The sequence below is a fragment of the Carya illinoinensis genome, chromosome 2 (genome assembly GCF_018687715.1).
Source record: "Carya illinoinensis cultivar Pawnee chromosome 2, C.illinoinensisPawnee_v1, whole genome shotgun sequence".
Taxonomy (NCBI): Eukaryota; Viridiplantae; Streptophyta; class Magnoliopsida; order Fagales; family Juglandaceae; genus Carya; species Carya illinoinensis.
The window spans coordinates 32,556,328-32,581,716 of NC_056753.1; the positions used below are offsets into that span (position 1 = coordinate 32,556,328).

General features: G+C 34.5%; 2 protein-coding genes across 3 annotated transcripts; both read right to left on the minus strand.

Annotated features, from left to right (window-relative positions):
• Positions 1 to 2,076: 2,076 nt before the first annotated feature.
• Positions 2,077 to 10,393, minus strand: LOC122301017 (ankyrin repeat-containing protein At5g02620-like). 2 transcript variants are annotated; one of them, XM_043112072.1, is made up of 5 exons: positions 9,781 to 10,393; positions 8,610 to 9,025; positions 8,314 to 8,371; positions 2,895 to 3,415; positions 2,454 to 2,656 (listed from the first exon to the last, which is right to left on the minus strand). In XM_043112072.1, the coding sequence occupies exons 1-5, from the start codon at positions 10,232 to 10,234 to the stop codon at positions 2,600 to 2,602; spliced, it is 1,506 nt and encodes a 501-aa protein (XP_042968006.1). In that variant the 5' UTR covers positions 10,235 to 10,393; the 3' UTR covers positions 2,454 to 2,599. The 2 variants fall into 2 exon arrangements, with proteins under 2 accessions (XP_042968005.1, XP_042968006.1); XM_043112071.1 differs by having other exon boundaries at positions 2,077 to 3,415.
• Positions 10,394 to 20,494: 10,101 nt separating this feature from the next.
• On the minus strand, positions 20,495 to 21,560 carry LOC122301018 (dehydration-responsive element-binding protein 3-like). Its single transcript, XM_043112073.1, has one exon. It carries the CDS (start codon positions 21,302 to 21,304, stop codon positions 20,612 to 20,614), a length of 693 nt encoding a protein of 230 aa, XP_042968007.1. The 5' UTR covers positions 21,305 to 21,560; the 3' UTR covers positions 20,495 to 20,611.
• Positions 21,561 to 25,389: the final 3,829 nt, after the last annotated feature.

The following is a 25,389-nucleotide window of genomic DNA, read 5'->3' on the forward strand; positions in this document are numbered from 1 at the left end:
AACCCATTTAATAACATTATTGGTTTAAAAGATCCGACTCAATTTACTCAATTTCGATCCTTTGGAGTCCCTTGAACGAAATTTAAGGCTAATTAGAGTGAGAAATATATATATATATATATATATACATAAAGTTAGTTTCACATTTAATTATGTCCGATAAATTCACTCAAACGACCATGAATATTGTGAAACTCATTTTATGTTTCTGTCTCTCTCACTTTATGTCTAAGATTATAAATAATAAATAATAAAAAAAATTAAAAAAAAAAAACACTCTAAAAAGTTCAGAAATTAGAAGCGTGATAATTAATAACTTTCCAATAATACCTTAAGTTAAAGATCTCATTTTACTTTGCGAGAATGCTCGATCCCTTAATTTTCCTTTTTTGTAAACGGCCTTTATAATGAGAAAGAATTAACCATATATCCTTCAATTAAATTAATGTTTTTTCATGCATGCAAGCATGGCGCATGAGTCATTTATGTAGAGATCGAGCTCACTCACATTTATGAGAAAGAATTGTGTACTTCAATTCCTGTTGGGTCATACGTAGCCATGATCCGGGTCAGATTCTGAATTGAATGGATGATATATATTCGTGGTGCGGTAAGTAGCATTAAAACTAATTGTAGAAGTTAAATTAACGCACTCAATTAATTCTGTGGATTAATGAAATCTCCACAGAAGCCCATAATCACAGCTTCAATCTTCATTTATTGTTGTTCATTCAATGTCACAGATTAAGGAAACCCAGTCTATAAATTGGGGTACTTCTGCATTCAAGTTGTGAATCAAAGAAAACTCAAAAGGGAGGAAGAGATCAAACAGCCAGCCAGCCAGCCAGCCAGCATGATTAGAAGAGTTGTAGTAGTGGTGTACTTCGTTATGCTTGTGCTAGTGGTAGCACAAGCACAACAATACGAGGAGTCATCTTCTTCGACAGGACAATTAGCACCAATCTCTTCTGTCGCTTCCCTACCCGGAGACGAGGACAAGAGTACACCTCCGGCTCCCGGTCGTGATTGTGATCGGATATATTCATGTCGTGCAAAGTGTTGAGTGCTTAAACATGACCCAAAGCGTTATGCGGCTTGTTTAGAACTTTGTAAGAAACATTGCAACGACGGCCATCTGTCGATCAGATGCCATCTATACTTGTACCTTTGCTTGTGCTGACTCCATGCGCATGCCCACCAGGCAGCCTGCCTCAGGTAAATATATTATATTCATGGAGATCGACTATTGAAGAAAACCCTCGATCAATATATGTATGTATCGTATTTTGCATATCTTGTTAGAAAAAATCCTCAATCCATCGTGCTTTTTTAATGTAACAGATCATGCGGTTGGAGGAGATGATTATGTGGAAACCTGCTTCGAAAAGTGCAAGAAGAACCGTTAGCATGCATATAAGTAGTACTGCTGTTCAACATTAATTACTTGTAATAAAACTTAAAACCATGAGATGAATGTAATATAAGTGTTGTTTAATGCTGCTTCCATTAATAGTACCGTGGATTGTGGAAGATGCTTGGAATTGAAAGTTCTGAGCCCTATAATTTACAGCTTCTTGTCTTCTGCTATCAATAAATTACCTGTTAACGAGTGAGTACTGCATGCAGGATTAAATATTCATGTTCAGTATATTTCATTCCCCAACCTCTATATATAAGAAGGTTGATGTTCAGATCAAGTTACGAACAAAAACTGGACAATCTGGCCATCCCCTGATTACCAACTAGAAATGGGTACGTAAATTATCAGCAGTTTCAAATTATTCTGCAATTGTATTATTCTCAATCACACATCGAATAATATAAAATTTTATATTTATTCTCCATCACACTGAATAATATTGAATTTAATTTATTAATCTCAATCCCACTTAATAATATTGGGAAATATTTTAAGTTGTTTAAAAGGTCTGACTCAATATAAAAATCTCTCTAAATTTGCCTTTATGACCATGAACTAAGTGTGGCTTTAGCTTAATTTTAAAAGAAAAATTAGGTGTCCCTTAAGTCTTATCAATAAAAAGTGTAATGAAATGGATAATTAATCGGAGTTGTGTATTTAAGATAAATAATACGGGTCGGATATACATTCATTTTTTACTCAATTGATAATACGGCTACCAAATGTTTGCAGAACTCTTTGATTAAGACCCCCAGGAATTACAATTCGAAATCTTCACAGTTTTTAAAGCTTCCGAGGAATTGGGAAAAAAAAAGAAAAAAAGTAAAAGGAAAACGATTACAAATAAATTCTTAAGTACCCAAATATGATTTTTGAAGTAGTCAAAGTGTGGATTTCACTGTAGCAACCTCATTGCTGCATCAATTGCAGATAATTCTCCCTTCCCTCAGTATGGGTGATATCCTCGGGACATAGAACTACTAATGTCAGAGTTGGTGGAGGAACTGGATTGTGATCTGCGTTCTTTTTTAACATGATCAGCGTCACCGGAGTTAGGCTGGATGTCGACTCTGATGTCGGGATTGGCAGATGTTGACTTGATTTTGCCATCAGAGGGTGTAGGCTTGGGCGCAACAGTCCCATTCTTTTTACCTTTGCCTTTCCTCCACTTCAACTTCCTCAACCAGTGTGTAGCCAAAGTGTGTCCCAGAAAGAGGAATAGAGTTCCCATGGTACCTGCACAGATAGCGATCAGAGCCTCAAACATCCATTCCATCCCAGGATGATGTGCCACAATCATCCACGTGGCTGCAACATAAGATGTAGCCATGAATGACACAGCCACCCACATGACCTTGTGGATAATCACCAGTAGCCTCATTAGTAGTTTTCTTTGAAAGGGAATGATGCTGACTAGAATTATAACAATGCTTAAAGATGTGAACAATGCTAAGTTATTGCTTATTATGAAGACCTTGAAAGCTGTATTTTCCTTCCGTGTTAAATTTTCCTTTTTTCCCTCCAGTTGTCCTTCCTGGAAAATAATACCAAGAGGAGGGCTCATGCCAGCAGTAAAAGTCACTGTAGCAATCAGGATTGAAACTAGAGTGATTGTGTTCCTAGCATTTTGCAGTGCCTCCCAGTATATGTCATGTGTTTTATATCGACGGTCATTATAGAATTTAGATAGTTCTTCCCGTCTAATTCTGCTGAGACGCTTGTGCCTTGATGCATTGCTCAAAGAACTAGCTGTCTTCCTCGGTGAATACTCTGGTTTTGTTGTGTTATCATCCTGAATTTCGTTTGTCTCTTCAACTTGATGATGGATTGAATTTACTTCAGAACTGGTTCTTTTGTTGGAGGGATCATCGACTACATTTGTCATGCTCCACATTCTAGAACCTTTTCTTCCACCAGATCTCTCCAACAAGTCCTTAATATCAGGAAATTTATCCATTCTGTTAGCCTGATAGAGAATGTCGAAAGCTGTGAGTCCTGTAGAGAGGTAAGAATTACTGTGATTTTCAATGAATAATTTTCCCTCACGTTCCATTGATAGAAGTTCAAAAATATATACAAAGTATTGGAAAGCTAATTTAGGAAACATGTAAACCGTAAGGCTAAAACTAAGCTACTGTTACAATATACAATCCTAGAAATCAGCCTTAGAATCATTCTCCAAATATAGAATTAGTGACAGAATATTGAGCATGATTTTCGGCTATATATGCTCTGTTTTGGTTTGAATGGAATCCACACATACTTCCCTTATACGCCCCCGCAAGATTGAGCTTCCATCGGCAAGACCAATCTTGGTTCGTAGCAATTCTGTGCGCTGTTTTGACAGTGGCTTGGTTAACAGATCAGCCAATTGATCCTGAGTATGCACATGTTTAACTTGGAGGCTTCCTTTTTGCACTAAGTCACGCACAAAATGAAGGTCAATCTGAATATGCTTCATACGCGAATGATTGACTGGGTTAAAGCTGAGATGAGTGGCTCCGAGATTATCACAAAGCAGCTGGGGAGATTCTTGGACTGAAAAAGCTAGCTCCTTGAAGAGAGTGGACAGCCACATTGTCTCGGAAGCCGCATTAGCTAGAGCCCGGTATTCAGCCTCTGTTGAGGAGCGTGCAACAGCCCTTTGTTTCTTTGAGCTCCAAGAGATGGGATTAGGGCCCAAAAAACTAATATATGCAGAGGTTGAAGTACGGTCATCCATATTGCCAGCCCAGTCGGCATCGGAGTATGTCCTTAAGACAGGAGAACCAGTTTTGTGGATCTGAATACCATAGAAAATGGTTTGTTTTAAGTAGCGGAGAAGTCTTTTTGTTGCTGTCCAGTGATTTGTAGTTGGCTTGTGCATAAATTGAGAAAGTTTGTTGACTGCAAAGGAGATGTCTGGACGTGTCAAGGAAAGATATTGAAGGCTGCCAATGACTCGACGAAACTCAGAGCTGTCCACAGCAGCTGTACCATCAATTAATTGAAGAGATTGGGTTGTAGAAAGAGGTGTTGAAACATCTTTTGCACTGCTCATACTGGTGTTGTCTAACAGTTCACGAACATATTTATGTTGTGAGAGAAATAACCCAGCCCGAGTGGGAATTACCTCAATCCCCAAGAAAAAATTAAGAGAACCCATATCCTTGAGAGAGAACATATCACCAAGTTGCTTTATAATATTGGCCACAAGAATTGAGTTATTTCCAGTAATAACAAGATCATCAACATAGACTAGGAAATAACATAGGTTGGAGCCGTGGCTGTAAATAAAGAGAGAAGAGTCAGCCTTGGAATTGTGAAAACCCAGTTGAAGAATGGCATTTTTGAGTGCTGTGTACCAAGCCCGTGGGGCTTGTTTAAGCCCATAAATTGCCTTTTTCAGTCTACAAACATGGTGAGGTTTGGACAAATCCTTGAACCCCGGGGGTTGGGCCATGAAAACCGTTTCAGTCAATTCACCATTCAGAAATGCGTTGTTGACATCCATTTGTCTTAAATCCCATCCATTCATGACTGCAATAGATAAAACAGCTCTAATAGTTGCTGGTTTAACCACAGGACTGAAGGTTTCCTTGTAATCAACACCAGGACGTTGATTATAACCCTTAGCAACTAGACGGGCTTTGAATCTGTCCACTGACCCATCAGCTTTCCTTTTTACTCGGAAAACCCACTTACAGCCCACGGGTTGACAGTTTGAAGGTGGTAAAACTAGGTCCCAAGTCCCATGTTTCATTAGAGCAGTAAGCTCAGTGGACATGGCTTCACGCCAGTGAGGTTGAGAAATGGCTTGGCTCACACTCGTTGGTTCTATGGTCGGGGGAAGAGGATATTTGGACACTGTATGGAGCTGTTTTGGTTTGAAAATTTGATTCATTGAACGTGTGGTCATGTTGTGAGTACGTTGGGAGGGATTATTTGTTTGGGGAGGGTTTGTGAAATTCGAATTGGGGGGATTAGAATCTGAACCTAGGTTTGTATCCATAGATAAAATAGGAGAAGATGTGGGTAGATTTAATGGAGAAATATTCCTATTTTCATCTAAAGATGGATTCGGATTAGAAATATTGGGATTTACAGCACGAAAAGAATCATGAGGGAAAGCAACAGGGGATCCGAAATTACCTGAGGAGAACGTGACAATAGCAGGTGAACCTTCCGGAAGGTGCGAAGATGCTGCTGCGCCGGACACGAGTGATGAAGAGACTGCAACCTGCTGGGCACCGAATTGAAGAGGAATAAAAGTGTGAGGTTCTGGACTGTTCGAGATGGAGACGGAAGGTACGGGTTGAAAGGGAATGGAAGGTTGTTGACTTTCATCAAACAACACGTGTCGGGAAAAGAAGATTTTTTTTGTTTGAGGTTCAAGGCACTTGTATGCGTTTTGAGTGGGTGAATATCCGAGAAAGAGACAGGCTTTCGATTTGGGCTGCATTTTATTTGAGTTATAGGACCGTGTGAGGGGATAACAAAGACAACCAAATTTTTTAAATTTTAAATAATTTGGTTTTTGACCGAAAAGAGCTTCAAAGGGTGATTTTTCTTGAAGAAGAGGTGTGGGCTGTCTATTTATGAGATAAGAGGCTGTTTGAAAGGCATGAGGCCAATAAGAAAAATCAAGATTTGCATCATGAAGAAGTGTAAGGCCCGTTTCGACAAGGTGACGATGACGACGTTCAGAGACACCATTTTGTTGCGGGGTATGGGGGGCTGTGGTGTAGTGAGTTATTCCATGAAGTGAGAGATATGATTTCAAAGCAATAAACTCACCACCATTGTCTGAATATAATGTTTTGATTGATTTTTGAAAACGAGTTTCAACAAACTTTTTGAAATGCGGAAAAATATTAGAAACACCGGATTTAGTGATCATTGGATAAAACCATATATATTTTGTATAATGATCAACAAAGATAAGGTAATATCGTGATCCATCAATTCCAGTATAACTAGCTGGACCCCACACATCCGTGTAAATAAGTTCAAGGGGCTCATGACTTTGGAGACTATTTGCACGAAAGGGTTGTTGATGGGCTTTATTAATAGAACATGAATGACATAGTGAAGACAAATTTTTATTTGATGAAATAGGAAGAGAAAATTTCTTAACAAGATGATGAACAATTTTAAGAGAGGGATGCCCAAGACGCTTGTGCCATCCATCAATAGAAGTCCGTTCATGCACATTAGCAACTTTTTTTGATGTCACCATTGAGTCCGGGAAGGTATAGATGCCATTGTCACATGCTCCTTTTAGTAGAATCGCCCCCGTTATCTTGTCCTTCACAAGAAAATAAAAGGGGTGAAATTCAACAATGACATTATTTTGTTTGGTAAGGTGATGAACAGAAATTAGATTTTTGCAAAGGTTTGGAACACAAAGAGTGTCACGCAATGTAAAAGTTCGGTGAGGAGAGTGCAAAGACAAAGAACCAATGTGTGAGACTGCCAAACCTGAACCATCACCAAGAATTACTTCATCAGTTCCATCATATTCGGAATGAATAGATAAATTGGAAAGATCACCCGTGATATTATGGGAAGCGGCTGAATCAAGTAACCAAGTTTTATCCTGTCCATTGGAAGATGTGGCACAATTGATAGAAACATTCTGGGAATGAATTTTCGGACAGGACTTTGCAATATGGCCCAGCTGATCACAAAGTTGGCATTTGGGCTGGTAGCGCCGATTGGAATTATTGGGCTTGCCAGAGTTGTTGTTGGAGCGACGCCCATCACGTTGTGCTCCATTGTTATTTCGGCCTGGGCTAAAATTGTGATTTCCACGTGCAGTGTCATTTTTCCTGAAGGACCACGAGCTATTGCCCCCGTGCGAAGACTGCTTCGTCTTGGTGAAATTTGCAGAAGCAACCAGCTGCTGCGTTGCAGCTTCCAAGCGCCGTAGATAAGCTTCATGTCCAACCAGAAGATCGTGTAACTCCTCAAAGGCCAGTGAGGATTCTCGGGCTCGAATAGGCGCTGCTATCTCTCGAAAATCTGGACCTAAACCATTCAACACATAAAGAGTTAGGTCATCATCCGAAATTGAATGATCAATGATGGCTATTTCATCAGCCAAGGCCTTCACAGCATGAAGATATTCGGTGATAGACCGATTGCCACGCTGGATTAGAGTGAGTTCTTCCTTTAATTGCATAGCACGAGTTCGGGATCGGCTAGCATATAAATTTTTAAGCTTTTTCCAAGCTTCATGGGAGGTCTTTGCCGTAGCAATGAGGGGGGTGATTGAAGGGGATGTGGAAGCTAAAATAGCACTCAGGATTAATTTATCCTGTCGAACCCAGTGGGTTTTGTGCAGCTCATCAGCGTCGGTACCAGCAGAAGAGGGACACCGAAGGGTGCCTTCGACAAAGTCGAGTAAATCGTAACCAATAAGAAGTGCTTCAAATTGAGCACGCCATTGAGGAAAGGTGGAGGGAGTTAACTTTTCATTGATTTGGGCAGTGATGTTGAGAACAATGAGCGGTTTATCGGCTGCGGAAGGAGGTTGGGTGTTGAGAGAAAAAGTTGGGTTTTGATCGGATGGGGTAGACATGGGGGAAACTGGGATCGATGACTCGGTAGAGATCGGCTCTTCTGATACCATGTAGAGAGGTAAGAATTACTGTGATTTTCAATGAATAATTTTCCCTCACGTTCCATTGATAGAAGTTCAAAAATATATACAAAGTATTGGAAAGCTAATTTAGGAAACATGTAAACCGTAAGGCTAAAACTAAGCTACTGTTACAATATACAATCCTAGAAATCAGCCTTAGAATCATTCTCCAAATATAGAATTAGTGACAGAATATTGAGCATGATTTTCGGCTATATATGCTCTGTTTTGGTTTGAATGGAATCCACACATACTTCCCTTATAAGTCCCTCCCAATTCTCGGAGTTGATCTTCAGTGTTGTTTCGTTGATCAAGTACGCCACCATCTGGAACAAAACTCAGGGGTTAGAGAAGAAAGTCCAATTAGAACACACAAACATGCACATAACAAGAGTGGTCTTGGACTCTTGAGGAAGCGACCCAAAAAAGAGGGAGAGACCAGTTTCTTAATTTTCCAAAATGTAAATCAGGTCAATTGCCAGATCATGCCATCAGCATATTGGAATATTGCAGTTCATCCAAATAGCACAACCATAACTAATAATAAATACGATCATTACTTACCTGAGAACATCCTCTAGAGACAGCAAGATGCAATAGAGTGTTGCCCAATTGATCTGTGTGGTGGAAGAGATCAGTATCATGGAAGGCACCCACCAACCACATGAAAGCATCGTAGTGCTTGTATTTCACAGTTAAATTAAAAACAGTTTCTCCCTGTCTTGTGAGATGGTGAAAGCATATGGGAGCCATCCGTTCAAATTCTTCGAAAGTCTCAGTTTTGCCGTTCATGGCTGCCAAATGCAGTGGCATGTATCCTGTGCTGCTGAACTGCAGAGCGATGTCCAGTCCAAGACACAACAGCATTTTGGTTATTTCCAGGTGCCCACTGATACAAGCACAGTGCAATGGAGAATATCCATTCCTGTCAAACGTGCGAGCAAGGCCCGGGCACACATTTAATAACTCCCTAACAATGTCTGCCAAGAAGTAGCAAACCCGGGAGTATAAATTAGTTAAAAATTAAAATACTTGGAGAAACAAATACACTCCGGACAACACGAAGTTGCTACTGTGTAAAATTATTTATTGTGTTAAAGATTTAAATTGATAGGCAAATATAGATAAAAAAAAAAAAAATTCTATATTTTAATTTATATTAAATTGATAGGAAAATATAGACTTAATTATTTGTATTGTATATATTATTAACACTCATCTTTAAGTGTGGGCTAGACTACCTTTCAATAATTCGAGATAAAAGAATTTATGAATAGAAGTGAAATGATTTGAATTATAATATTTTATTTGAATTTTGATAAATAAGAGAAAAATTTGAATAAAATATTATCAATTTAAAATATTATTATAATATAATTTTTTAATATTATATTTGTTTTAATATTTAAAAAAATTGAATTGTTTTTTATGTTTTGTGTAGAAGTTTGAGAAAATTATAATGATTTATAAATGATTAAATAAAAAAGTTGAATATTTGAAATAGAAAAGTGTTTGTATTTGAGATTTTGAATGATATTTGGGAATGAGATGAGATGAGATAAAATGAAATGAAACCTCTTTTAGTGTGTGGTCCAACACGTGGAATATTTGATTAAATAGAATAGAGTGTTGAGTCATGATTCAAATTCATGACTTTTTTTTGATACATTGTGAAATTATTAATTATTCTAAAAGTTTAAGAGAATAAATATATTTAATTATTTTTAATAGGTACCTTTGAAACCTCTCGAGACAGCTACGTGAAGGCAAGTTGAATCAAGACCCTCATCTTCTATACCTACCAACCAGGACTGATTCAAAAGAATCTTCACCACATCCAGGTGCCCATTACTGCAAGCAACAAAAAATGGACTTTGATTTTCAGCATTAAGTTTACAAGCTGCCCCGGGATTCGTCTCCAATAGCAGCTTTAAGATCTGAGTTTGACCGAGACGACAAGCTTCATGGAGTGGAGTCTCTAACTTAGCATTCTCTGCCTCGACGAACATGGGGCGCAGCTTCAAAACTTCCTTCACCAAATCAGTGTGTCCGAATCTTGATGCCCAGTGTAACACCGTGTTCCTTGATTCAGCTGTTCTTTGATCGAGAAAATCTTCATTCTCGCGAACTAAATTGATGAAAGTGTTTTGATCGTTTCTTGCGACGGCCACCATTAGTCTTGGATCCATTTCTGTAAGCTGCTAAGACTATAGAAAAACCTTGTTCAGCTCGGAGATAAATCTAGCAGTACTTGAAAGAACTTATCCACTTCAAAAGCAGCCGGCAAAGAGAGAATGAAACGTTGCGAGACATATAGAGAGAAGAGATTGGAATATATATATATGTGTGTGTGTATTTTGATTCTTTGAATTAAGTCTAATTATAACTTGTATAAGTTGTTCCCCTAAAGATATAGTTTTTAATAACCAATTTCTAGAATTATCTTTTTCAATGGAGCAGCAGCTTCCTACGTAGTTTCTCGAATTGATGCTTCTATTCCCATGTCAAGTGATGCTAAACATCGCACTCTTATCATATTTTCATCTTATTATATAAAAGGTGTCATATTGTATTGTAAAATAACATCATAACTAACTTGCCTCTTCTTGGATCAAAGCTAGTTATGACACCTTTTTAAATTTAAAAGGTGTCATAACTAGCTTGCTTTTATTTGTATCAAAGCTTTTAATATTTGTTATCCAGTCTATAAAAAAATAAATTTAAAAATTTAAATCTTATAAATCAAATTCTATTATCAGAATAATGCGAAAAATGTATTCTCGGTACCCAAATATATAACTTATATTTATATGAAGCTCATAATTTGGAATGAAAAACTCTTTCTTTCTTTCTTTTTTTATTAAAATGCAGAAATTACCTGTTAGTTGTTAGGCGGCTTAGAGCACTAGTAGTGGGCTCAACAAATCTTTCACTATTCTATTAAAATATTGATTTTAAACTTTTTATTGAATTTTAATTATAATTGTAATTTAAATATGATTATATTAAATATTATGGTTGTATTAAAATTTATGATTATATTATTATTATATTTTACTCTAAAAATATTTTACTAGTGGTTTTGGCTCTAATATGGAAGAATATTTTACTCTAAAGAATATTTTAATATTATGGAAGAATATTTTACTCTAAAAATATTATTTAGCTAGTGGTTTTGGCTCAATAAATTTAACTAGCTAAAAGATTGATGGCTAAATTTACTGTACACTTATTGAGTCTATTGTAAATATTTTTTTCACATTTTAACTATTCTTTAACTATAATTTAACTTTATTAAACTCACTACCAATGCTATTAGGCCCTTGCAATGGCTGTATTCAGATGGTTGACGTGAACTCTCATGTCTTAACCTCACGAAACCTCTTTTCACGACAATGAGAAAAAAATTGGCCGGCAACTTCGTCCTATGCATCCTCACCGGCCCAGAAATGCAGCCTTAAATTCTGAGTATCTTCCAGGAAGATTTCCAGAATATTTATTTATTATTTACGCGTAGACCTTTTCTCTAAGGAAAAAAAAAAAAACATTCGGACTTTTTCTTCAATTCGGTGACGGACAGCTTGTTTTGATGGAAGATTTCTCCAAAAGACCTTTTCGTTTCTATACATATATAATTAATAACTGATATTTTATTTTTATTTTTCAATTTGAAATCTGTTCTTCTCTTTTTATAAGTTTCGAAATTACTAAATAAATAAATTTAGAAATCCATTTTTATACATATACTTACGTATTATCAAGGATTAATAATATATTTATAAAAATATATGCAATTTCTAATTAAAAATATTAAAATAAAATAACCATTTAAATTTAAAACCTGTAAAAAAATTTAAAAAAAAATAATATAAGTAAACTAAATCCACATGGGCATGAACATGCAAAAAACTCAATTAAAAACACAAGATAAGGTTAATTTAATGTACTAGACATTCCATATGGTTCCCTTTTTTTTCCCTCTCTCTCATTTTTATTAATCCCATATAACTTATATAAGAAAATGATTATATATTTCCAATTATTAGAAAAATAAACAAATATATATTAATTATATATAAATGAATAACATTATTACTTTAATGCACGTATTGTACCTTTGTAAAAGGTTGGACTTTGCCCTTGAGGGGTTCTAAGACAGTAGCAATCAGCTAACCGGAAGCACATTCTAGAAGCTTGAAGAATAATTTCACATAATCTTCTTGTTATGAAAAGGGTGACTAGGCTACCAGGTGTGACCAAGGCATTGTATTCTGTTATGTAATATGACTATAAATATTCATTACTGTACAGAGGCTATTGCAGTCGAAAGAGAGCCTTGAAGGCCCAGAACAAGGGCCTGTACTTTCAAAGAGTGGGCCGAAATAAGCTTTGCTAGCCAGGAAAAAAGGCCTTGAGATTAGTAAGTTTGGGCTTGGATATAACATGAAGGTTATATTTTGTTCAGTAATTGGGGCCTTAAGGAAAAATAAAACTATAAATTCTTCGAAGCTTCGATACTGCAATGTGCATGGCGATGATTCAAACCTGTCTTTTGTTTTCTACCATCTTCAAATAAAATAATATTTTTTGAAAATATTTATTTTAATTTTTAGTTTTGAGTTGATATATTTAAATCTGAAAGAAGTAATAATATTTTATTGATAAGTTGTAAATAAAATGCAGTTGGATTGTGCATTTTCCACCTTAAGCATGATATCACCATCCACCATTACTATGTTCCATATACAGATAGAGGCAAATAGAAAAGGGCAAAAGGGAAACAGAAACAAAGAAAATGGAGAATATATGTTGTTTCAAATCACAAACTTTTTTGCATATTACAACCAATTCAGCTCATGTAGAGAATCACCTTAACATGACCAGAAAATCTATCTTATTTCAAAGAAAGTGGTATTATGTTGAATTCATTATCATGTTGCAATCAGCTCAATAAATAAAAAGTGGCATTATGTTTGGGGCATGGCAGTATATATAAAAGGGTCATTCAAAATCGTCCTTTTGTTTTAGGAGGGGACCTGCAAATTTTGTTTCCATCCTTTGATTGATCAACAAATTAAAGACCCTTCTTTAATAGTAGTTAATCTTCACCTCTCTCACTACCCAAAAAAAAAAGAAAATATTTATGATGAATTATTTTCAACAATAATGACTATTATGATGAAAATATATTTATTTTGATAAAAATTAATTCTTTTTATAAAAAAATAACTGAACACAAATAAATAGTTTTTTTTTTAATCCTCGATTAAAATTGAGTTTTTGTCCTTTTCTCTATATTTAAAAATAAAACCTATTCTAATTAAAAAATGGTACAATAATTGAAACTTGTTTGCTAGCTTTCCTAGCTCTATCTCTCCTCCTTTTCATCAAAATCATGAGCCCCGTTTAAAGTTTCCATGTCAATCAATGTGAAGTCTTTCAGCGACCGGTGGTTTCATTTCAAACCAGTATTCCTATTCCACATGCAATATTTCAAAAGAGTATTATCATGATGAGTTGTCCCGCATTGTTGCTTATATATAAATATATATATATATATATTACCACCCTATGAAATTAAAAAAAAAATAACGATTAAAACGTCCATTTCAATACTATAACTGAAATAGGGGAAACATTAATTAACTAATTATCAATCCCATTTCAAATTTAATTTTCTAAAAAGCAGAAAAATCCAGCCAGCCCACTGTATGCATGATTAATGCACACTAAAGGCCCTTTCAACTGTGCAATAATGCAATGTTAAATAGTTTCAATTATGAGGTACGTATAAAGGAGTCAGATTGTTAGGACGGACGTACGACGTCCTTGAAATCAGATGGGATTTGGAGATATATCGTACGATATATGGTACATGCTTCGGTGGTATTTAATTTCTAGCCACCTCTATGCACTGCTGTCATGAGAGCCCGAACGAAATCAATCATTCCTTCCCGCTTCAGTACGGTACGTGTGAATAATATATATAATAATTTTATTTTACAAACTTCTACACCATAATTATTTACATAATATAATATAATTTTAAATATATATTTTAAAATTTAAATATTATAAATTAAATTATTTACATAATTACTGTAGATAATTATATAAAAGTAATTTTATAAACTGACGTGATTTTATATAATCATCTGTAATTTATTTTATAATAAAAATAATTTTATAATTTAATAAACCATATCATGTAATGTCAATTTATTAAATTATTTTTATATAATATTGTATGATTAAAGTATTTCTTTTTAAATTGTAATGATACTTTTTATTGTAAAATATATATAATATATGATCACGTGAAGTTAGGTAAATCTGTGAATTAATTTTTGTGTAACTCTTTGTAACTATAGCTTTCTTTTAACCCGAATTAATTTCGTATTTATTGTATGCAAATCCAAATCGATGGGGAGAACGCTCCGCAACAGTGGATTTATCACATAAGCTAGTATTAAGAATTTAAGAGATCCGTTTGAATATAAATGCTAGAGTTTTTTTTTTTTAAACATTTGATCATGTGTACGTTGTATATATATGGTACTTAATCATGCATGGACTTGGCCAAGATCTTCGGGATGACGTAACTCAAAATAACGTTGAACGACGCGGTATAATGATTTCATGAAGGTCTGTTTTTTAAGTAGAAATTAATAAAATATAAAAACGACGATATAGAATTTCAACGTAAAGTCACGAAGAAGATTGGGATATCGATCGACCGACGCTAGCTGTGGAATTTAATTGAAGTCATTTTCGTTAATTGGTCCATCCGTTACCAATTACCAACCAGACTTGCAAAAGGAAACGTCATTTTCAATATGAAATGTATGCACAATAATATATAATGCCCCACTGTCTACTGAAAGTAAAGCCAAAATTTAGGGATAAGGGCTAGCTAGGGTTCTTGATATCATGAATAAGTGATCATCAACCAAGGTGGGTTCAATATATATGTTTGTGTGGGTGCGCGCCTGCAACATCTTCGGTTTGTCGGAATTGTTTTCTCCTTTTTAATGATACATGTCTGCGATTCAGGTCACGATCAGTATTCGATTGACACAGATAAAAACACGCTTAGCTACAATAAGAATGTGTGCAGAAAGTTAAGATTTTAGTAGTCTCTATCTTTTATTTATATATATATATATATTTTTTGTTTTTAGTATGAACAATATTTTTTGTTTTGTAAATTTGGTTTAATTATGAATTAAATCTTTGTTATCTATTCTAAATTAATTATTGATTTATATTATTCCTATTATTTAATTGATAAATTTTATATAAATTAAATATTTATCTATAAGAATAATTCTATTTATCATCCCCACACACCACACACTCAATTAGTTTATTTTATTTTTTTATTTTTTCTATAACAAGTATGTGGTGTATGGATGATAAATAGATCAACAACTCAATTAGTTTAATAAGAATAAAATTAAATCAAAAATAAAAAATAAGTTTAAAATATGTAAAGTAGCATTCTTGATCTAATCATTGTTCAAATACTTTATTTTGGATTCGAACATTAATTAACGTACCATTCGAATGGTATAGTAATATGTTTGAACTATAAGTTAATGTCTCGCTAAATTTATTGAGTACTTAACCCGCCAATTTTCCACTCAATCATAAATAATATATGTTCGAACATTGTTTAACTTCAGCATTCAAACATTTTTGTATGTTGTTCGAATGGTAAGCAAATTATATCCCGCTAAATTTTTTTACTTAACACATCAAATTGTCGTTCGACCATATATAATTTTTATTTGAATGTTTATTTTATTTTGTTTAAATAATTTTTTTGTAGATATTCGAACGGTTATCTTATTAGGTCAAAAGTTTTCATCCTTAAATATACCATTCGAATATGTTCAAACGATAAACACGATCCGTTATTTTTTAAAAATAAAATTTGAAATTCAACCATACATCTATTTTTTGGTACGATTTTCATTTCGATAAAAATGGTTCCAATAACTCTTCTTTTGTCGTAGTGCGCATGACCGGAGTTGGCAGGAACAGTATTAGTTCTTACAAATATCCGACATGTGTAGTTTTTTATTTGTTTTTTTGTTAAAAAGGAGACTTGTCATAATCTACCTTTTAGACAATCGAGTATCATTTTATTTAAAGGGTTTATAAAGTACAGAATTATTTCGATGTTATCTAAACAATGTGTCTACCGTAGCTCAGCTTGTCTTAATTGTTCTCTCATTTCAAATCGTATATAGCGCGCACGCACGCATGGATTAGCAAGTAGGAGTGGGTACGTACGTACGTATAGATGAAATGCAGATTGAAAATTAATAAATTGGTTAATTGAAATTTCATTGGCCAAAAGATCCTGATTGCTACGTACAGCTCCTAAACATCGTCATTCACGATCCAACGGCACAGAAATTAGGTAAGCTCATTAATTACATACAATTAAACCATCACAGTACTACTACAGCTAGAATATGCTAAAAAGATCAAATCATGTTGTGGTACTATATATATATGTCGTATGTATCGATTAATATTAATTGGACCACCACTGTCTAAAACAATGTGCCTGCATGCAGCTAGCTAGCTTCACTTTTGCTTTACTTCTTCTTATCTTCGTCACAATCAACAACCATAATACATAATAATCGCGGCCTATATTGTCCAATCAAGGTCTAGCTTTAACGTACATGCTTTTTAAGTCCAAAAGAAAGAGCTAGCTCTTTATATGTGTGACGGGAGTGGATTAATGTGGGATGCAGAGATCAGCAGGGACCACTTAGAGGCGATCGATAGTACTGCATCGACTATCTGCAATTCGTAGTATCTATACATGTTAATTTTTTAACCATTGATTTGTTTTGGAGATCATAAAGAAGGAGATGGATATGTGACATGCGGCCGGCTGGCTTCCAGTACTAGTAATGTTTGGAAATGAGCAGGTATTATTGTATTAAAATCTTTTGGAGAAAAACAAAGAATAATAGAAGGTCAGGGAAATAAAATCCACGAAAGGAAGAGGCGACGGAGTAGCAGAGGCCGGGCCGACTATAGAGAATAGAGAGGGGAGAATTAGGTCAAGAAGGAACCGATCCCCCGTCACGAAGTAGCACCTAAAAGAAATGACTGCTCCTAAGTATGAGAATGAGTAGTGATCACGGAAGAGAGGAAACATACATTCGGAAGATGATAAGACGACAATATTGGCCTTCAAAAGACTGTCCGGAGGAGCTCCCATAAGAGCTAGGAAGTGTGTAGGGATGGATCTATGGAAGGACAAGGCTACACACACACACACACACACAGAGTTTCCGTACTATTCTAATTATTTTATATATATATATGAGCAATGATACAATGACAAATATTGATTAATAAAATATATTTTTAAATTCAAACACATTAAAATGAAAGGAAAAAGTCCAAAAAATGGGCTGATAGTGAATCAGTGATCACATGACCACGACCACCTACCAACATACTCCGAAATAATGGGCTGTCCTAATTTATTGATTTTTCTAATATAAATAATTATATTAATATCCTTGTCCAAATTAATTAATCTTAGTTCTATAAGCTGGTATTTCGGGCCAAGAATTTAACGGACTGGATCCAGGATGTAATTGCCAAGAATTTAAACACAGGGATTTGATTCAGTTCATATAATATTATCATAATTAAAAATAAAAAGAGTAGAGAAATTGTCCATTGAATTGCATTAATGACGCGATGATTGGTGAAAACTTGAGCTTGGCACATGAGTTTATGTCAGCTTGGTGACAAGGCTATGCTTAATAATTTCTTCTTAAAACTAGTTCAAAAAGTCTATTTTATAAGAATAATATTATTTATCTATCTCAATTCTCATCATTTTATGATGTATCATTAAATAATAAATTTATAAATAAAATATAATAAATAATTTTTAATAATTTAATATTACATTATAAAATGATGAGAAAATAAATCGATATTTTTTATTTTATTTTATAATCATCTGATGATCGGGTAAGTGATTTCATATTGTCCAAACACGTGCATTACTTATGCTTTAGAATCCAGATCAGTAGACTGATCATCAACCAATGGGGAAAAAAGTTTCAAAGCGGAGATTAGGTGCACAATCAGTGCATCTAGTAGCTAGCTAGGGTGAGAATGTGGATCTAAAGCTTTGCTTTTCTGAGTTGTTTGAGTACTTAGGCAGGAACCTTTTTCTTTCCTGAGTTAGTACAACCTTCCTTTTCGAGAAACGATATTGAAGTAATAAAAAGAGACGAATGGTTGGGAATAAGACAATTGAGTAAGTAGATTAGAACGATCGATGACTTCATGATTTGGTCACAGAGTATATATATATACATGAACTTGTTCTTATAATATTTATTATTATTATTATTATTATTATTTTTAAACTTTAATATATGTTGTAGGGTTTAGTACTTTGATGCGTTTGTCTGTCTCCCTCTTGAAATTTTCAGATTCGAATAAGATCAATTTAAAGAGATTTACGTCAAGAGGCATTAATTGAAATATAAATGCATGTTAGCGTAAATTCTTGAAAAGTTCCAAGCATTGGCTAATTAATTTCCTAGAGATTAATTCGCAATTAGTACTGAAGTTCAAATCTCGCGATCAAATTCTTGGGAGGTCACAGAGTACTTTCCCATATTGTCGTACTCACTATCTTTTTGCAGAAACTCCAGTACTGAACTTTTAAATGATCTTGCAGGATCATCAATGGGGTTTAACTTATTACCAGTTGAAAAGATTACGGCTCGAAGTCAGTTCTTCACAAGGAAAACAGTATACTTTTCTTTTCAGATTTATTACGAGTCTGTAAATAATGGGTAGCTCTACTGTCACTTAACTCCGGGAGCTACTGTTAGTTGATTTTGTATATTTTTTGTTTTGTTTATATGTATTTTTTTTTAAAATTTTAAATATTTCTTTTAAAAAATATAATATTATTAAAAAATATTTACTTAATCATTAATCATTAAGTATAATAAAATATATTAAAAAAAAAAATCCAACAATAACCCCACACATGAGATACTAGCTAGCGGGCTACCATCATTTTTCATGAATAATTTCTTTTTTGGGAAGCGGGAATTCCAGTGGGCGTCAGAAGTGCTTGTTTAGATGTTAGGAACAGGTCAATGTTTCTATTGTTTCTCTTGGATATTTCTCTCCATTTGGCTTCTCTGCATCTCATTCAATTTTGTCTGCACATATTGTCATGTCATCGTCGTATGAATACATAACATGATTTGAAAACCATGCAACGGTACATGAATTAAAATATATATACATATATATATATATATATATATATAGCATTCGTTTAACCATTTTTCATTATCTTTTCAATTTAACATTAAATGGTTGATACGATACCATAACGGATAGCTAATAGAATTGTGAATAACATTACTCAAATAAAATAGTATAAAACAAATGATAAAAGTAAATAAACCAATTAACAACGAAATTCAGCCTTAGAACGCAAAATTAGGCCGGTGGAGATAATGTAAAGTAAGATGAAGCCAAGAAAAGAGACTATAATCAGGACAAAGATAACGATTCTGATAATTATGGATATATGGAGATGATTGCACCACTGGAACAACCAATTGAAAGCGCTTATGGTGATAGGATGATGAACAATAATTGGGTTGCAATGGTAATGACAAAAGGGACGTCTATATATATATATATATATAAATATCATTTCAAAGAATTAGTGGTGGGATGGGAAACATGGGCCATAGGCAATAGCAAGTCAATATTAATTGGAACCTTACAAAGATTTTTTATAAAACTTCTCATTTTATCTTTTCTAACCATTATATATTTTTTTTAAAATTTTCATATAAAATAAAATAAACAATTTAATTTTTTCAAATTTCAACTTATCTCATCTCTAAAATCAAACGAGGCCCGAGAATTTGAGATTATAAACAAATACTAAAAAAGAGTCCTTTATCCTATATCAGCATTTGGGACACTACCTGATACATAGTGCTTGCAGGACACATATCAAAACTGTTTGAATCATGTATTCGAAAATAAAAACTTTATATGCAATCACTTTTATATACGTACTTTATTTATATGATTGATTGCATCACCTTTTTCTAATATTGTTTATTTTCTAACAACAAAGTTGCAAAATCTTTTACCCCTTCTTTTGAAAAGGAGTAAAGACAAAGAAGGAAGAAAATGCTTCTCTATGTTTGAGAGAGAGAGAGAGAGAGAGAGAGAGAAAGAAAAGCCTTGCATAGAAATTACCAATCAAATTAGGGGGCAAGAACAAGATGGAACCATCGAAGACTTGAAGTAAACATCAATGCAGGGCCATTTTTTTTTATTATACATCATTAAATTTCAAAAGAATATTTCAACAATATTAAAAAGAAGAAGAAGAAGAAGAAAATTAATTATTTTAAATGTGTGGATTTATTATATATTACAGTTGACGTGTCCAGTTGAGAAAAGTAACAAATAAGTTGTAAAAAAGAAAAACAAAATGGAAAGCACACCAACTTAATTAGCCATTAATCGCACACCAGACCTTCGAAGTCAGCCGGAACCAAACTCTCCAACGCCAGAATCTGATCACAGAAATCCCAATAAAGTTCAGCTCCCTCTAGCCCCAACGCCGGATCATACACCCACCCATCAACCGAGTCAACCAGTATGAAGTCTGTCCGTGACTCGGTCGAGTCAAAACTCCCTTCTATATTCGGCAACTCCACAATCTCACTTAGCTCCTCGGATTCCGAACTCTCTGACGACGACGATGACAATGAAGAGGAGCACTCTGAATCAAACTGGACCATGGCTGCGGCTTTAGTTGCGGCGGCCTGAATGTCTTCCGGTCTTGATGATAGCGGTCGAGGCAGGTCATGCGTGAGATGGGGAAAGTTCAGCACAGCAGAGTTACCTTTGATGCTCAGGGCCGCTACGTCGTGCGCTCGTGCGGCCATTTCAGGGGTGGCAAACGTGCCTAGCCAAATACGGGATTTCTTGCGGGGCTCTCGGATTTCGGACACCCACTTGCCCCAACTCCGCATTCGGACGCCCCGGTAGACATGGTGTTTGCTGCAGTATCGGGGCCTTTTAGTTGCTCCCTGCTCTGGGGATTGGGGTTTAGGTATTTTGGAAGAATTGGAAGAAGAGGGCGTGGACGGCGAAGCTTTGAGTGAGACGCTGCTGCTTGCAGGTTCTGAGTTGTTCGTTTCCGCCATTGTAGGAAAGACCCAGTTTGAAGATTCTTTTGAGAAACATACGATACACTATACAGAGGGGGCTAGATGTGTGTATATATATATACAGACACTGATGTCACCCTGCAAAAAGCTCGAGAGCGAAAGAGAGAGAGGAACGGAGAGAAGGAGGGTGAAGGTTAGGAGGTTACTGCAAGGGAAAAAAAGAGGGATGAACAGTTGATATACGCTCCTACAGAAGCGAACTCTGATGTTTTTGTCTTCTCTGCGATGAAAACACACAGAATTTGCCATCAAAACATACTCATCTCAAAATATCAAAATTTTTTACCGGAAAAAATAATTATAAAAGAAAATATTATTTATATGTTAATATATCAAATTTATCATAAATAAAATATATTTTTTTTTTAGAAAATACATGTGATCTCGTTAACATAATTTTCAATCTCTAAATATAAATAATATTTGTAGTCGTGATTATGTAAGTGTTATACAGTCTCTTAAAAAATTAAATTAATATAAGACTATAAGAAAAAAATTAACTTTTTAATCATGAATCTTATCTTTTTTCAAAATAATTACGCGATATTTACATATTCTATGACTATATATAGTATTACTCATTTCTAAAATAGAAGTATGTAACTCCAAATCCTCTCTCCAAATGTATAAAAAAATTATAAATAAAATATTTCTTAATTTTTATATTTTAAAATAAAATTTCAATTTCTTGTAAAATAAAAATAATATGCCAAACATAAAATAATATGTTTGTCAGTTTTATAGTTAAGTAATGTTACATATAATTATAAAGTGTGTAAATATTATATAATTATTTTTAAAAAAATACAATCTATAATTTAAAAGTTTTTTTTATATAAATTTTTTATTAATTTATTCTTTTCAAAAAAGTTATACAGTGCTTACGCAACTACGAAAATTTCATTTCTCTTTATACGGACAAAAATGAAAAATCAAAAGGAGGGAGATATTGGAACGTGTAGGCTGCAATGTGGGGTCCATGGAAGAATGGGTCATCTGTACTACAGTGCGTCCTACTCAGCAGTGAGCAACGTTCAATAAATAAGTTTCTCTTTAACCTCATTGGTCCACGTTTCCCTTCTTCTGTCCGTTAAGGGTCGGTTTCCTTTTGCCCGTTATTTTTTTAACTCGAAAGTCCAAACCACATTTTCGTCATATTAGCATCATGATTCTAGAATACGTGGATTGTTTTTTTTTCCCTTTCCCGCTTTGGTCGTTATTTAAAATTTAAAAATATTTTTAAACAATATTCCATCAGATTAAATATCTTATTATTATAAACTGTCTTATATTGTATGACCATATTTAGCTAGCCGTCAAAAACATAGTCCCTTTTATACTCTTATATATATCGTTGAATCTTTTAAAAAATTCATAAGTTTGATAATAGATAAATAAGAGAATGTCCTCTCTCGTTTTCTCTCAATCTCTTGAAACTCTCTCCTTTTCATTTTTATTGAGTTTATAACACGTTATCAGCACGATCTGCTTCTGATTTGAGTCGGAATCCATCGATCAGTTGTTCAATCGTGTAAGAGAGTGGTAGAGAAAAATTAAAACCAAAAGGTCATGGAGAAAGGCAACGTCGACAGTTTTTCGCAGAACAAAGGCAACGCTGATCCAATTAGCTGACCAAGTTGCCCTCCTCCTCTCTCTCATGGCTTCCATTAATGAAATCACCAACAAGAGCACGTGGAAGTTGTTGTGCTAGACGATGGTGGTGAGGTGGATCTAGATGTTGGAAATTATGAGAGGTTCCTCGATATCAAGCTGATCCGAACCGACGGTGTCCAAGCATACAACGACATCCTTGGATTAGACCTGGGTTTTTGGAGTCTAAGCTGGTGGGAGCACAGTCGGTGCCTCCAAACCTTCCCAAAAACCCCTCGACCATCATCTCGATCTCGTACGAGTCTCACGTCCAAAGAAACAAGCAAGATGATGATATCGGCAACTGCTACTCAATCTCACCTAGAAGGATATTGTCTTATTACGTGGTGGTTTCAACGAGGGGCAACGAAACAATGACAATTCAATTCTCTCTCTCTCTTTCTTCTTGTTTATTGTTTTGCCTTCTCTTGTTTTCTATTTCTTGGATGGGCTTTATTTTCAGGGAAAATACCCGGCCATGGGAAGTCTTCGTTCAAGGATTCTCTTAAAGCACTGGAAGCCGATATTCAGCATGCAAATACTCTTTGTATTTAGCGATGATGATCTGGGTTCGGGATATATGGAATCAAGAGGTTCTCTTCCAATCCTCAACAAAGCTAATAGACGTCGACTTTCAGATCAGGCTTTGGATTCGGGTCCTATATCGGAGTTTGCGAAGAATGCTCAGTCTTCGACTTGGGCTACTCCATTCTCTGGGAGGAGCGTGGCGAAGTATCGTGGGCCATACACCAGATTAACATGATGCTGTGATATGCAGTAATCACAGTGCAATTCTCGTTTAATACCCTTTTTTAACTTTTTGATGTGTAGATGCAGATGACTTAGCATGATGTGATAAAGTAGCATATGTACTATGCAGATTAATTGCATGTGTAAATGCATAATTGACCAATCTGAAGCCAAAGTTTGACTAAAAGTATGCATGATTGAATAAAGCGGTCATGCATTTCGGTAAGAGCATCAAGGAGATTATCAATGAGGAGTTTGGTGATGACATCATGTCAGCTATTGATTTCTTTTGCTCAGTCGACAAAGTTAAAGGCGTGGGGCTTGTCGGCAGCATTTGAATAAGGGTGCTGGAGTCCATGAATGTGGCCGACTTCACTGACAATAGATCTCACATACAATTTACAAGAGTGGACCTTTATCATTTTGGCTTTATGCGACAAAGTCACTAAAGGAAACGTGGAAGTTTGAAAAAAAAAAAAAAAAGAGTTTTACTTTATACACCATCACATGGAACTCACTTGTTTTGTTTTCTGACAGGAGTCATATATTGTGATTTTCTTTCGATCACACTAATTTTTACAATACACGAAGGTCCTGATGACACTGAAAATAATAATCTTCTATTTCAAGTAAGTTTTTCAATATATTATTTATAATTCTTGAGGTGAGTATTAATGATTACATCTCAAGTTATATCTATGATGAATTAAAATTTTTATAATTCACATTTTAATGTGATTAATTTTATTCATATTGTTTAGATACAAGTTTTATTTATACTTATCATGAATTATTGATGATAAGATTCATCTTGGAATCGAAATGGAGCATCCCTGAAGGATCGCCCTAAATCAATAATAGCTTTTGAGTATCTCATAGTTTAAATGATTGATACTTGTACCAAAAGCTCATTATGATTTATGCACCTGAAATTGCATAATTAAAATTGTGGAAAGAATATATATTTGAATGAACTTCTCGAATGTGCTCCTGAAGTAGCAATATCGAGTATGCTCATGAAGTAACAATATGAAATGCAAACGTTCACAATATATTCTAAATTTATATCTGGTCTTTCAGTGACTGAGCAAGATAATGAGCTTTTGATAAGAATCGTTAGTCACGTCTTACTAGATCTACATCATTCCCTGAAGTGAATGATAATGAATTTATATCATTTTATTTCCTGAAGTGAAAAGAATGATGCGTTTCATTCAAAGAAACAAAGAGATTGGACGTGATAATGAATATCTTTTCGGGCCAAAAGCTCGTATTAGAAAAGCTGTAAGCTTTCTCTTTGAGATGATATTATACAAATTATTGAATCAAATATTATGATGCATCAAAAAGTGATATGATTCAAAATATTTGTATCTTTTAATGGTTATCTTGATCATCCAAAATCAATTATGATAAGTCGAATGATTTTCATATGGACGTCCATAAAAGAACCAGAAGATTCTTTTACTATAAAGTCTTACCACCAGAAGTGGAAAGAAAAATTTGCCAGAAGCAAATAAGATGAAATAATTCGACGTTATCTTGATGTGAACCAGAAGTTCAGATGATAATTAAATTTTAGATGCAATAAGATAAAAATGTCACATATTCTAGCTGCTAAAATCCCAGCGAGGATTGAAGTCCCTGTAGGACAAGTAAGA

What these genes read in the sequence shown, in the direction of transcription:
- LOC122301017 (XM_043112071.1), bottom strand. Translation starts at nt 10,234, where the DNA reads ATGGATCCAAGACTAATGGTGGCCGTCGCAAGAAACGATCAAAACACT. An exon ending in TGTCTCGAGAGGTTTCAAAG is followed by an intron (nt 9,026 to 9,780) that starts GTACCTATTAAA and finishes ACTTCTTGGCAG; the next exon opens with ACATTGTTAGGGAGTTATTA. An exon ending in TCTCTAGAGGATGTTCTCAG is followed by an intron (nt 8,372 to 8,609) that starts GTAAGTAATGAT and finishes GTTTTGTTCCAG; the next exon opens with ATGGTGGCGTACTTGATCAA.
- LOC122301018 (XM_043112073.1), bottom strand. Translation starts at nt 21,304, where the DNA reads ATGGCGGAAACGAACAACTCAGAACCTGCAAGCAGCAGCGTCTCACTC.